At 38.2% G+C, this 15195-nt stretch overlaps 1 protein-coding gene across 2 annotated transcripts in view; it reads left to right on the top strand.

Annotated features, from left to right (window-relative positions):
* TUSC3 (tumor suppressor candidate 3) overlaps positions 1-15195 on the top strand; it is a 109587-nt gene that overhangs the window by 28096 nt on the left and 66296 nt on the right. For both annotated transcript variants that reach the window (XM_070408299.1, XM_070408298.1), the window contains exon 2: positions 5909-6078. In XM_070408299.1, coding sequence (XP_070264400.1) covers positions 5909-6078 — 170 coding nt within the window. The remainder of the gene's footprint in view (positions 1-5908; positions 6079-15195) is intronic.

The following is a 15195-nucleotide window of genomic DNA, read 5'->3' as shown; positions in this document are numbered from 1 at the left end:
GGGAGAGGGATAGAGAGTTAGAAACATCGATGAGAAAGATCGATCAGCTGCCTCCTGCATGCCCCTTACTGGGGATGTGCCCGCAACCAAGGTACATGCCCTTGACCGGAATCAAACCTGGGACCCTCGAGTCCGCAGGCTGACTCTCTATCCACTGAGCCAAACCGGTTCGGCGCAACATGTACTTCTTATTCTCATTCCAAATCTATATCCTGTGAATTACTGTAAGCCAGTGGTTCTCAACCTTCCTAATGCCGCGACCCTTTAATACAGTTACTCATGTTGTGGTGACCCCCAACCATAAAATTATTTTCGTTGCTACTTCATAAGTGTAATTTTGCTACTGTAAACAATATGTAATTATATTTGTGTTTTCCGATGGTCTCAGGCAACCCCTGTGAAAGGGTCATTCGACGCCCAAAGGGGTCGCGACCCACAGCTTGAGAACTGCTGCTGTGAGCAAATTATATTGTGGCTGTTTTAATGATAGCAAGTACCTGAGTAAATACTGTGTAGGTGACTGGTACACAGGCACATGAATGGCTATTCCTCTGGTAGATGTCTCTTAAGACATGAGACCACATGTATATCTTTGTTTTGGTGCATCTGATCATCATTAAAATGTACCTAGGGATAAAATGCTGGAAACAACATATGAATATAAAAGTATTAGATTAGCGAGATTTTATTCCCTATGTAAGTTTCACTTTGGAATGAACAATTTTACTCCATGATGCTTAGTGAAATGTACCATTTATTTGTATTTTTGTTAGGAATTGATTTGTAGAAACATGAATTGAGAAGTTTGAGTAATATCATGTTGAGGATTGACATATTGATTATGCCAGTTCGTTTATTACAGTGACTTGCCTTAAAATTCAGTTTTCATAAAAAACATTAAGATAAAAATATAGTTAATATGACTGACTACCTTAACTTCATTAATACGTGGAACCTGCTAGCCCTTGCTTTTTACAATGTAACAGGCAAGGACAGGGTTTCTTCTTTTAAGATTCTAAAATTAGATTCCTTTTGTCTTTTCTGATCTGGTAGATTTATGGCACCCCTGTTCCTATTTCCTGGCCTTAGCCAACAGAATCCAACTGATCACACACTCTTTACATAGCCCCTGTCAAGGTTTCAGAATTTTCCTTTGTGCTAAATTTAAATTAGCCATTACCAACCAGTTAGTGTTCACAGACATGAGATCTTATATGCCATCTTGCCCTGATGGCACTAAGGCATTTACTTAACACCAAAGCCACAGTGTAATATCACTATAAGCAATATTTTTACTGCTAGAGCTTCTTTACCATAAGGCCTTGAGAAGAGGACCTGCTGTACTCCTTCCTCTTTCATTTTCCATAGATTTAACACAATGCTTGTCATGTAATCAGTAATCCACAATGTTCATTTATAAATTTAGAACAGTGCTTGTCATTTACTAAGTACTGAGAAAACATTAGATAACTATGAGATCTAAGATATTAATTAGATTATTTTTTTAAAAAAATTTCCACTTAGATATTCCTTCAGAAGCCACTGTTCCTCTCAGTGTTGCTGATAGAAATTAACCTGAGCAGAAGGGAACACAATTTGAGTGCCTATCCTGCATTAAGTCATTTAATTTTATCAACATTGTTGTGAGGTATTAATTGTTTTAGAGATAAAGAAACTGAGATTCAGAGAAATAATTTGGTCAGGTCAAATCCTATCTAATAATAGACAAAGATTGAAATTAACCGTACCTCTGCTACGCTTCCCATTGGCTAATCAGCAAGATATGCAAATTAATCGCCAACCAAGATGGCGGCCGGCAGCCACGCAGCTGAAGCGAGCAGGAGGCTTGCTTGCTCCAGTGATGGAGGAAGCCAAGGTTCCCCGCCTGCCGCGGTCCAGTTCTGAGTTCCACTCTAAGCAACAAAGTTGCAATTATAGGAGCTAAACAACCCCCAGATACCTGCTTTCAGCAGGCCGTGGCCTTGGAGCTGGAGCGGCAACAAAGTTTCAATTATAGAAGGTAAATAAATCCCAGAATAAAGAAAAAAAGGAGAGGCTGGGAGCTTCAGTCACAGGCGGGCTTGGCCAGCCTGAAAACCCTCAGCCCCTCATCCAGACTGGCCAGGCACCCCAGTGGGGACTCCCACCCTAAAGGGGGAGTGGCCAGCCTGAAAACAGCCATCAGCCCCTCATCCAGGCTGGCCAGGCATCCCAGTGGGGACCCCCACCCTGAAGTGGGTGTAACCAGCTGCAAACAGCCATCAGCCCCTCACCCAGGCTGGCCAGGCACCCAAGCGGGACCCTCACTCTGATCCGGGACACCCTTCAGGGCAAACCAGCTGGCCCCCACCCGTGCACCAGGCCTCTATCCTATATAGTAAAAGGGTAATATGCAAACTGACCCTAACAGCAGAAAGACTGGGAATGACTGGTCACTATGACACACACTGACCACCAGGGGGCAGATGCTCAATTCAGGAGCTGTTCTCAGGTGGTCAGTGCACTCCCACATGGGGGAGCTCTGCTCAGCCACAAGCCAGGCTGATGGCTGCCAGTACATCGGTGGTGGTGGGAGCCTCTCCCACCTCCTCAGCAGTGCTAAGGATGTCCAACTGCAGCTTAGGTCTGCTCCCCGCTGGCAAGTGGACATCCCCTGAGGGGCTGCCGGGCTGCCAGAGGGAGGTCTGATTGCCAGCTTAGGCCCAATCCCCCAGGGAGCAGGCCTAAGCCAGCAGGTGGTCATCCCCCGAGGGGTCCCAGACTGTGAGCAGGCATAGGCCGGGCTGAGGGACACCCAAATTTTTGTGCACCGGGCCTCTAGTTGCATATAAATACAGAACCATCATTCGGACTTGAGCCATTGAATTCTTCTCTAATTTAAAAATAGGCATATGGTGCTTTCTCAGTTTTAAAGGTTACATTATATTCCATCTTATGGATGTGTCTGTGTTCCCTGAAATACACAAAGTTCCCCCAGAAATTATTTTTTTTTTCACTTGTTCCCTTGGGAATAGGGAATCAAGGTTCCTGAGTATTACTCTCTTTAAGATACCAAAAGGGACACCCAGAGAAGGTGGTGAAGTCTGAAAGCAGTTCTGCAGAAATGAAATGGTAGCAGAAGGAAAAAAATTCCAACAGAAAGGAGCACAGATGGCCCTGAAATGGAAATACATACGTCAAAGGGACAAATGCACCTAAACTGGCCCTTAAATAGGTCTACAGTCCTGTCCCAGAACAGTGGAATAAACCTTGTTTGGAGACTGTAGCTCAACCTGTGATTCTTTCTTAGGTCATTGAATTCACATTGACCAGTTTTCTGTTTCTTACTGAATGTTTCTACTATATCACTTTGCAATACTTTCTTTGGAGAATTAGCTCAGCCTTCTTTATAATAGACTAGAGGCCCGGTGCAGGAAATTGGTGCACGGTAGGGTCCCTAGGCCTGACCGGCAATCAGGGCCAATCTGTGGGGCGACTGGTGGGACGATCGGGGGGCCCCTGCTGGCACGCGCCTAGGCTGGCCTGGTGCTGCCCACTTGCCAGCCCCACGCCCTGCCGCTGCTATCGTTCACCTCCCTCTGCAAGGTGACTAGTGGGGCAATCAGGTGACCCCACTGGCACCCGCCTTGGAGGCAACCGCCTGGCGATCAGAGGGGGAGAGGGGTGGTGCCAACCCACTCGCTGGCTGTCCCTGTCCCGATTGCTCTGCCACTGCCTCCGCCGGTTGCCTCCCTCTGTGGGGCAACTGGCGGAGTGATCAGGGGCACCCCCTGCTGGCACCTGCCTCGGCTGGCCTGGGGGCTGGGGGCAGCTCCTGCATTGAGCGTCTGCCCCCTGGTGGTCCCTGGTGGTCAGTGCACATCATAGCGATAGTAACTGACCTTTCCATTGGTCATTCGGTCAATTTGCATATTAGGCTTTTATTATATAGGATGCTCTTGAAAGTCTGTCAACAATGATGCCCTTCCCTTCCCAGACCTTTTTTTCTGTATGAAGAAGACAGCTAATCAAACGGCTCACTTCTGCACACTACTTCCTAAATAGAGAATCTGGGACTTGGCTCTCTTTAATTATGTGTTCTAAATCCATATTTAATGCTCAATATTTTTGCTATTATTTTCTTCAAGTGTATTGGTACTTTAAAAATACATCTTTCTATATTATCTTAAAACCTTTAAACATCTGTAAACTACATGTTAACTTATTTACCTGGCCTAGTTTTTACCATAAAGAATGCAGGCTTACAAAGAATTATTTTCTAGGCCTAATCAGGAAATTACATTAGAGCACCAGTTCTCAACCTGTGGGTCGCGACCATCGGAAAACACATATAGCATCTCAGATATTTACATTATGATCCATAACAGTAGCAAAATTACAGTTATGAAGTAGCAACGAAAATAATTTTATGGTTGGGGGTCACCACAACATGAGGAACTGTATTAAAGGGTCGTGGCATTAGGAAGATTGAGAACCACTGCATTAGAGGAACTTTCATAATAAACTGTCTCACTGTGTAGAAAAGTCTACTTTTGTTTATATGGTTCCCCAGATTTTTTTAAAGACTGTGTGTGTGTATATAGAGATATCTCACACATGAACATATAACATACACACACACACACACACACACACACACCACTATTACATGGATGAACAGCCTAGGAATTAACAGTAGAAAAGCCAAGTTTGAATCCAGGCTTAACCACTTAGCAATTTGATCTAGAGTAAATAATTTAGATTCTCTGAACCTGAATTTTTTTCTCTCTGGAATAGGGATGTTGGTTGGCACCTGACATGTTGTATGCCTAGTATGGTAACTGACACATTGGAAGTACTCTTTAAGCATGTCTTTTTGTTTGTTGTAAGCCTTATATTAAAGTATGGATGATAATGCTACATTTAAAAAATAAGCTTAATTTTTTATAATTTCTGAAATGAGTGTGGCTAATTGTCATTGGCTCTTTATCAGTGACGAATGTTCAGAGAGCATTCTGAAACAATGATCAAAGCCATATATCTGATAGCAATTTCAGGTGCTTCTGGCTCTTGGATTGTTGACTTTAAAATGGGAAAGTTGCTTGAGGCAAGCGATATAAAAACTGAACACTCTGCTCCTTGTGGGTGGAAAGTGGAACAAAAGTTAACAACCTTGTGTGAATACTCAAAAAAAAAGAGATCTTGTACTTTCTTGATTAATGTTTATTTTAGAAGTTTATAAATAACAACGTGTATCTCTATAAAAACCTAAGCAACCGTTTGACTGGTAGCTATGATCCGCACTGACCACCAGCGGGCAGACACTCAACACACAGGCATGGAAACATGGAACAGACTGATGAATCTTAGAGGGAAGGGGGGAGGGTGGGAAGAGATTAACCAAAGATCTTATATGCATACCAGAGGCCCGGTGCATGGATTCGTGCACCGGTGGGGTCCCTCGGCCTCGCCTGCGGGGATCGGGCCAAAACGGCTGTCCAACATCCCCCGAGGGGTCCCGGATTGTGAGAGGTTCCATATTACATTTAGTTGTTATCTCTCCCTCTTCTCCATGTTACTGTTCCTCAGTCTTTCCTGGTCTTTCATGAACTTGACACCTTTGAAGAGCACTGGTTAGTTATTTTATAGACTGTTACTAAACTTGTGTCAGTGTAATGTTTTCTCATGATTAGATTGAGGTTTACCTTTTTGCTAAGAATACCATGGAGATTATGTGCTCTTATCTGCGGATCTCAGGGAATACGTGATGTTGATGTGTCTTATTACTTCTGGTATTGTTCACCAAAACAAGGACTTTTAACAGAAAATAACATTGGCTAAAATATAATCTCATGTAATCTGCTTATATGAAATACAAACTGAAGGACTTTAACCTTGTGTAAATTTAAATTCCTATATTTAATTGCAGAATCTGTTAGCTGAAAAAGTAGAACAGTTGATGGAATGGAGTTCCAGGCGCTCAATCTTCCGAATGAATGGCGACAAATTCCGAAAATTTATAAAGGCACCACCTCGAAACTATTCTATGATTGTTATGTTCACGGCTCTTCAGCCTCAGCGGCAGTGTTCTGTGTGCAGGTAATCAAGCATTTAAAATTTTAAAAAACTATGCCGTGCTTATATATTTACTTTATTATATGAAAGGTAAATGTACATAATAGAATAAAACAGTTGTTCAATGTTTTATTCATATATAACTATGAGCATTTAAAAGTAAGCTAAAATCATTGTGTTCTAGGAAATGACATTGATAGACTAATATTAGTTTATTATGTAACATATGTATTGACCATTTTCATATGTAATCATGAAAAATAGTTATTAGTGTGTCCTATCTAAAGGTAAGAATATGGTAGAATTTGGTTTGAATAATGCCTTGTAGGTCACCTAATTATATCTTGTAGACAGTGAAGTAGTCCCTTTAGACTAATCTATTCTGACAGTTTTATAGAGAGGACACACTTACTAGGGAAGTCCATTTAGTTTTCAATCTCTCCAATGACTAGAACTTGCTTCCTGTGAAACAGAAGTAAACAATTTAGAATGCATGAAGTATTTTTCAGTAGAAATAGCCTAAAGAAAATTTTGGACAAGTACAAATATAATACATATGTAGCAAATGCTGTTTTTTAATGGAACTTTTTATTTTGAGATAATTGTAGGTTCATGTGCAATTGTAAAAAAAATAATGCAAACAAATCATATACCTTTTACCTGTTGGTCCTCAGTGGTAACATCTTGCAGAACTATACGCACTCTCACCAGCAGGGTGTTGGTATCAATACAGTCAAGATACAGAACAGGTCCATCCCCATAAGAATCTCTCTTGTTGTCCTTTATTGCCACCCCCACGTCCATTCCACTCCCAACCTCCAAAATTTGTTCTCTATTTCTGTATTTTGTCAAGACTGTTATGTAAATGGAATCATACAGTGTATGACCTTTTTGGTTTGCTTTTCATTCACTTACTATAATTCCCTCAAAATTCATCCAAGTTGTTGCATTTATCAATAGTTTAATCTTTTTTTTCCTGAGTAATACTTTATGATACGGAAATACACACTTTAACCACCCATCTGTTAAAGGACATCAGTGTTGTTTCTAGTTTTTGGCCATGATATATACAACCGCTGTGAAACTTCTTATACAGGTTTTTGTGTGAACTTAAGTTTTTGTTTCTCTGGGATAAACACCAGACAGTATAGTGCTTGGGTTGTATGGTGGTTGTCTGCTCAGCTTTACAAGATACTGTCTAAATGTTTTCCAGAGTGGCTGTATCAGTCTACACATCCACCAGCAGTGTGTAAGTGAGGTCGTTTTTCCATCTCCTCACCAGCACTGCTGTTGTCACTTAGATAGAGATGGAGTGCTGTCTCATTGTGGTTTTATTTTGCATTTCTCTAATGGCTAATGGTATTGAACATCTTTTTATGTGCTTATTTCTCTTGTCGAATATTGTTTTGCATGCTTATTTATCATCCATATATCTTCAGTGAAATATGTATGTTTTTTGCCCATTTCAAATTGGAGTTCCCAGAGTTTTTTATATACTATAGATGCTAGTTCTTTATCAGATATTTGATTTTCAAGTATTTTCTTCTAGTCCATGGCTTTCTTTTCATGCTCATAATGGAATCCTTTGCAGATTTTAATTTTGGTGAGCTTCAATTTATAACTTTCTCCTCTTAGAGTTCTTACTTTCCTTGTAAAATTGAGGAACTCTTTGCTTAGCCCTAGATCCCCAAATTTTTTCCCTATGATTTTTTCTAAAAGTTTAGTTTTAAATTTTGATCTGATCTTTGAGAGAAAGCATTCAGTCTTTCATCATTAAGTATGCTATAGCAATAGGATTTTTATAGATGCCCTTCAAGTTGAGGAAGTTCTTTATTTGTAGTTTGCTGAGCGTTTTTATCCTGAATGGGTGTTGGATTTTGTTAAATTTTTATTGATGTGAATTAATATGATTTTGCTTCTTTAGCCTGTTGATATGGTGAATTACTTTGATTTTCCAATGTTGGACCCGTCTTATAATTTGGAATAAATCTCACTTAATTGTGGAATATTATTCTTTTTATGCATTGCCGCATTCTGTTTGCTAATATTTTGTTGAAAATTTTCACATCTAACTTTATGATATATATTGGTCTGAATCACCATTTTAATGCTGTTTTGTCTAGTTTTGGTACCAGGGTAATATTGGCCTCATAAAGTGAATCAGGAAATGTTATCTCCTCATTTATTATTCTGGAAGAGATTGCGAAAACTTACACAATTTTAGAAGATTGTGTTACTACTTCTTTAAATGTTTGATAGAATTCTTCAGCAAAACCATTCAGGCCTAAAGATTTTTTTTTCAGGAGACTTTAAATTGCATACTCCATTTCTTCAATGGTTAAGGACAGCTGTTGTTTGTCCTTGACCATTGTCTGTTTCTTCTTAGCTGACCACTTGACCACTGTTTTCCAAAAAATAATTGCTTTTTGTGTGGTAACTCCACATCCAAACTCTGCACATTGTATATTCATCTGTAGACTTTTTAAAAATATCTGAGTCATTATTAGCTCTAGTGGACATGGACGTTATTAGTGACATGGTCAATGAAAAAGACAAAACGGTTCTGTTCATAGGAGTTTGCAGAAAGAGAAGCAAGAAAGAACGGGTGAAGCATTGGAAAGGAATAAAAAATGTAGAGTCAATATATGGTTCCCATACCCAGACATTCTGATTTGCTTTGGGATAGGCCCAAGGCAATGACATTTACACAGACATGATCTAGGTAATTCCAGTATGTAACCAGTAGTGAGAAAGGGAAGATAAGAAGCAAGTTCATGATTCATAGTTTTTGTTTTCCTTGAGGAGCAATGGGATTGGGAAGACTAGTTGGATGACCATATAGCTTTGAGGACCTTTTGAAACCAGAATACCCAATCTTGATGAGGAATCTATAGAGTTGAACCATTTTCTGCCCCAATACTCAGCAATTTAGGAGCAAGGACACCTTCCTTAGGGGTCAGCATGTTTGGCTTATGGTGTAAAGGGGGTTAGGCAAGTGCTTTGAGAGTGCTAGTGAGACAGTATTACTATTTGAAATGTGTGGTTATGGGTTCAAAGTTGGATAGGGTATCAAAGGAAGCCAGGGAACAGCTGATAAATTAGGTGTGAAAGAGTTAAGTTCAATTTTAATGAGAGTGAAGAACAGATTTTGTGTAAAAATAGGATGGGGTTGAAAATTAAGAAGATGTCATTCAGGGTTTACTTAATAAATAACTTGTAAGTAATTTACTGAAGTATAATATAGGTGATTGTTATGTTGTAGAGAAACTTATAGGGCTGTGGTAATGTCTAGATTAAATCATGTGTGCTAAAATTGTTCAGGGTGATAATGGAGTTGGAGAGGAAGAAAGTTAAGTGAGCTGATAGAGGGATGCCTTGGAGTTTGTTAGATGAGGATGATACATTTATATTATAGAGTAATAGAAATGTCAAAGGAAGATTTGTTAAATAATTGTGGATGAGCAATGTTCTGAGATTTACTGTTATGGAGCCAAGAGAGTACTGTGACCCATAGGAAAGTTGGCAGAGTAGATCAAAGAGATCTTAACTAAGAAAAGGTAAAGTGTTGAGAAAAATTATTCAATTATATTCTCATATTCTAAATTTAGCCTCAAAGGGAGTTGTAGATTCATTGAAAGAGACAACCTATCATAAGCAGTCATTTTTTTTTATCATGAATTAAATTATAGGTTCTTCTGTGTCAATGCAATTTTGGGCCATTTTTTATAAAACTGCTATAATTTTTATAATTCTGTAGAATATTTGTAAAAATTTATAGTTATAATTTTAAAATGTTTATGCTTTCATTTGTGAGACTTTCTGCTTTTTCTTTAAGATATTTTCTTCTAAAGTTAACGCACACTCAGATTCTTCAGTTGCTTTAGGCTGATGAATGAGCTGTTGGCTTCCTTGTGAGCCCTCTGAGCAAATCATGCTGCTCTTCCTTCACACAGTCAGTTTATTCACAAAATTTCAGAATTCAATTCTCACCTTCTTCAGTGCTAACATCGAACTCCTGGGCCAAATAAAGTTGTTAATTAAGACTACTCAATACAATTCTCACCTCCCAACCCTAAGTGTTAACTCTAACTTCCTTTATCAAATTGTATTAAAGGGAATATTACCCATAATTGCTAAATCTTTTAAATGTATTCTACCACAAAGTTACTCATCTCTTATAGAAGTCACAAAAAATTCTAAGAACAAAATATTCTCTTCTAAGGTTCTTACTATGGATCAATAAGTATAAGAAGAAAACGTCCAGGTGAAGGAAAATAAAAACGTACACGTAGAGTCATTCAGGATGCATGTATAACCAAAGTTTTGTGATGTCTCGGAGATTAATATATTATTAGACTCAAAATAAATGAAAATTTTAGTGATTAAAAAGATATTTTATAAGTGAGTGGAATTGTTACATTAACATATTAAATGTTAAGTGGCTAACATCCATCTCATCTGATGAAATAAAATTATTGTTTACTATGTGTAAACTATTAGAGTTCTATGTTGTCATATATATTAATATGTGATATATATGAAAAAAATATATATATACACATAGTGTGGCCTGGTGCACAGATTCGTGCACATTGAAAGGAAATTAATTAGAAGAAATATTTTAATATCGCCATTTGCCCTTTCTCTATAATAGAAGTGTCAATTAAATTCATGATCAACAATGACAGATTGAAACACACACATGCAATTGGCGCCCGCTAGAGCTTTATATGTATCATGCATGCGCGAGTCAACATTTATTTTTATTTATTTATTTATTTATTTTTTAAAAATATGTCTTTATTGATTTCAGAGAGGAAGGGAGAGGGAAAGAGAGATAGAAACATCAATGATGAGAGAGAATCATTGATTGGCTGACTCCTGCACGTCCCCTACTGGGGATCAAGCCCACAACATAGGCATGTGCCCTTGACCAGAATCGAACCTGGGGCCCTTCAGTCCGCAGGCTGACGCTCTATCCACTGAGCCAAACCAGCTAGGGCTCGTTTATTTTTAAATTGCCAGTGCGCGCCATATGTACCTGCAGGTCAGTTGGACGTACATACGTACGGTCTGTCACTTAGCCTTTTATATATGTAGATAGACTAGAAGCCCAGTGCATGAAATTCGTGCACTTGGGGAGGGTCCCTCAGCCCCGCCTCTCGCAGTCCAGGAGCTCTCGGGGGATGTCCGACTGCCAGCTTAGGCCTGCTCCCGTGGACATCCTCAGCGCTGCCGCGGAGGCGTGAGCCTGGCTTCTGGGTGAGCGGTGCTCCCCCTGTGGGAGTACACTGACCACCAGGGGATAGCTCCTGCATTGAGCGTGCCCCCTGGTGGTCAGTGCACGTCATAGCAACCACTCTTTCCACCATTTGATAGATTTGCATATTAGCCTTTTATTATATAGGGTATATATATACATATATACATTTTATATATACATTTACATATATATATACATATATACATATATATACACATATATACATATATATACATATATATATATATACACACATATATATATATATATATATATATATATATTCTTACTACTATAAAGGTTAGGTCTGAAAAAATTCATTTTATAGATGAGAACCTCAAAGCTGAGAGATATGATTTACCCAGTCACACAGCTAATACCTATCAGGGTTGGGATTTGTGGCTCTGGAGCTAATAGAGTTTAATGCTTTTTTAAAGTGTACACATTTATCATTGCCTCTATCCTGTGAACTGTAATTTGCATTTTGCTTTTGTGTTTCCAATTAAGATTACTAATTTTTTAGGGCACGAATCCATCGGCAGCATTTATTAAACTCATTAGATCATGAAAAGCTTTTATTCAGGGTAACATCTCATAACAGGAACGGGCACGTTGGAGATAGCTGGCCAAAACTGTGCAGAAAGAGCTATCAGCCTTTTGTTTCATTAAAGCGAGGTCACGTCTCCTATGAGATTAGATTTTAAAGTGAGCACAGAAGGTGAAAATTGTGTATAGATAAAATTACCCTTGTACATCACTTAATGCTCTTGTAAGTGCTTGGTAAATGGTTTGGGGACTATAGTCCTTATCATTTCCTCTGTTTCTTAGATAATATTTCTCTACGGCCTTAATTATTGTCACCCTAATATGCTTGACTACAAGAACAAAAGGTTTCACTTCTTTGTCAAAGACTGGCAAACCCTCATGGTATTCACACATTTTTTTCCTGGTTTGGCTAATACATAAGAACTGTTTCAAGCTTGATTGAATCCAAGACCAGTTTAATATAAAGGATTTTCTAGGGTTATTGCTGAGCTCAATCTAGTTTATTATTTTTTAAGTTAAGGCATATGATATAACTTAACCATATTAAATTTCTTCCTTGGTGTTTCTTGCTAAGAGTGGATAACCCCAACTCTTTTCAGTAACCTTTCAGTTGTCTGTGTTCCTTGGTAGCAGTCTCTGAGCTCTTGCTGTGTTCTATATTATTGGTATATTAAGTCCAGCATTAGTCCCCTATCTTAATTTCAAACTATAGAAAACTGAAACAGTAGTGCAAGGACACAGTCTACCTTTTACCAAGATTTACGAATTATTAACATTTTGACACATTTTATTTTTCTCTTCTAAGTATACGTCAAACATGAGTCACATATCAGCAAATGTACATATAATTATTGGACATCATGAAATATACCTGCTACGTACTGAAGTATGCATCTATTAAGAAAAGGAAATTCTTACCTTACCATTATTATTTTTAAGTGAATTGACTTATTTCAATAAAATCTTACTGTACTGTCCATATTTAAATTTTATATTTGTCTCCAAATATTTTTTTGTAGCCTTTTCCTATTTGGGATGTTGTCAAAGTTCATAAATTGCACTTGAATGTTATACTTTATTTTCTTTCACTTTTAAAATTCTTGTTTTAAAAAAGAATCCAGGCCAGTTGCCCTGGATTGTTTGGTGTCCCATGCTCTGGATCTGTCTGTGTTTGTTTCCTTGTGATTAAATGCAGTTATTACTTTTTGCAGGAGTCCTATTGCAATTATTTGTGTACTTATTGCATCATCTCAGGAGGCACATAATGTTAAGTTCTTCAAACGCCAGTGATGAAATCTATCGCCTCATTAGGGTGACGATCTCCACATTTTGTATTGTTTAAACATGTCCTTTTTCCCGTGTAATAAGTAATTGGGGAGGGGGATACTTTGAGATCTTGTAATTATCCTGTTTCTTAGTACCGTTTCACTAAGTGATTGTAGCATCCGTTGATAATCTTTGCCTAAATTTGCTACTGGTGATTGTGAAGTGATGTGTTTTTTAAATTGTCAGTCCTTCTATATTAATTCCTTGAGCTGCTCAAAAGAGGAAAGAGAGGTAAAGGTAAAGCTCACCTTTATAGGTATAGTATCTCAAAGGTTCTTATTTTATTCACTAATTCATTACTATGGTTATTCTTCTTCATTGTTCAAGTTACCCTAAATTTGACCTGCATGATGTTTCTCTATTAGTCGGCTTTCTGGCTTAACCAGATACTCTAAGCCTACTTTATAGTTTATCTGCAACAGTGACATCTTAGTTGGGAATGGTGTTGACAGTGGTAGATGCCAGTAGTAGCCCTGAGAGGAGTCATAGGGTAATATAGTCAGTTTGCTAGAAATGGATGGGGACAATCCCTGAGTAATATGGTCTCCTCCACAAAGTAAACAGGCCAAGTTCTGGTAAGAGTCCCAAGTCCAGTTTGCACTGCATCTTCTGCTTGAAATTGTACTCAGTTCCAGGTGGGTGCCTTGCAGTGTTAATTACAGTAGTGGAGTCAGGTAGCAGTAGTGGTGATCTGTGTCTATGACTCTGTTTCTGTTCTGCTTGTTCAATGTTTGTAGATATGTATTGACAGATATGTATACATTGCCATGTTATTGTTTATAGTTTGATCTTCTTTTCTTCTTCTTAAATAAGACCATTTAACATTTCATATGATACTGGTTTGGTTGTGATGAACTCTTTTAGCTTTTTCTTGTCTGGGAAGGGCTTTATCTGTCTTTTTATTCTAAATTTGCAGGGTAGAGTAATCTTGGTTGTAGGTCCTTTCTGTTCATCACTTTGAATATGTTAGAGTTGTTTCCTAAGGAAAGGTAAGTACTTAGGTCGGAGGAAAATATAGATGCATAGGAAACACAGAGCGTAATGAGCACAACCAACCTCTTGAATTTATCTTACCAAGTAGTGAATTCAGCAGTCTATTGCAGTATGATAGGGAACTGTTGATTTCTCAGCCCTTCGGAGGCATTGGGTCTATTTACTAGTAATATGTTCCACTGTATTCAGTAGGGTCCTGGGCATGGGTAGCACACCCAGAGAGAAATCACTGTTAAAATCTCCCTGTATGGTGCTGTTCGCAGCCAGTTAGTTTGTTTTTTTCTTCAGGACCATAGTTAATAGGTTGTTCTGCTCACACTAGATCTCTCTTTATATCTATCACTGTCTATAGAAATTGATTAATGTGGGGTTTCATGAAGACATACTTTGGAATTACCATGCGATACGTATTTATATACATATATACTTCATTATAAAATATGAGTATAAAAAGGATACTTTGGGATTTTTGATATAAATCTGTTATCTTATAGGGCATTAAAGATAAAAATTAATGTCATGGGGAATATATTAAATATATGCAGCTACAGATGAGTTAATTCTTTTTTAGTTTTACATAACCTTTAAAATGATTATAATATAAAAAGTTATAGCATTTGGATTAAATGATTTTTTATTCCTTCTTCCCATAATAAAAATGGAGAAGATTTTCTAGAACAAATTGATCAGAACTGTGCCCTGCAGTCATTGCTTAAACCTTCCCTAATGTTTCGGTGCAACTTGACTGCCCTCTTCAGGTTGCATGCGAACGAACATGTTAGAACAATTTACTGAAGTAATAAAATTAGGCCTAATAATCCTGTGAATTCCCAAAACAGAAAATATTTGTTTTAATTAACAATGTTGGAAACATACTTACTTGACTGAAACATTGGGAGCATTTGTGATTTTCAGATTTCAATTTAGGTGGCAGTGAAGTTTGAAGTGTGCTAATAAGCACTAGTGATGCCTTACTCTGCCCCTTATAGCGTCCAAGCTGACACCAACATGTG

The sequence above is a fragment of the Myotis yumanensis genome, unplaced genomic scaffold (assembly GCF_028538775.1).
Source record: "Myotis yumanensis isolate MYYU_CA2020_CCGP unplaced genomic scaffold, mMyoYum1.0.hap1 SCAF_3, whole genome shotgun sequence".
NCBI lineage: Eukaryota > Metazoa > Chordata > Mammalia > Chiroptera > Vespertilionidae > Myotis > Myotis yumanensis.
This window is presented reverse-complemented; position numbering and strand designations above follow the sequence as displayed.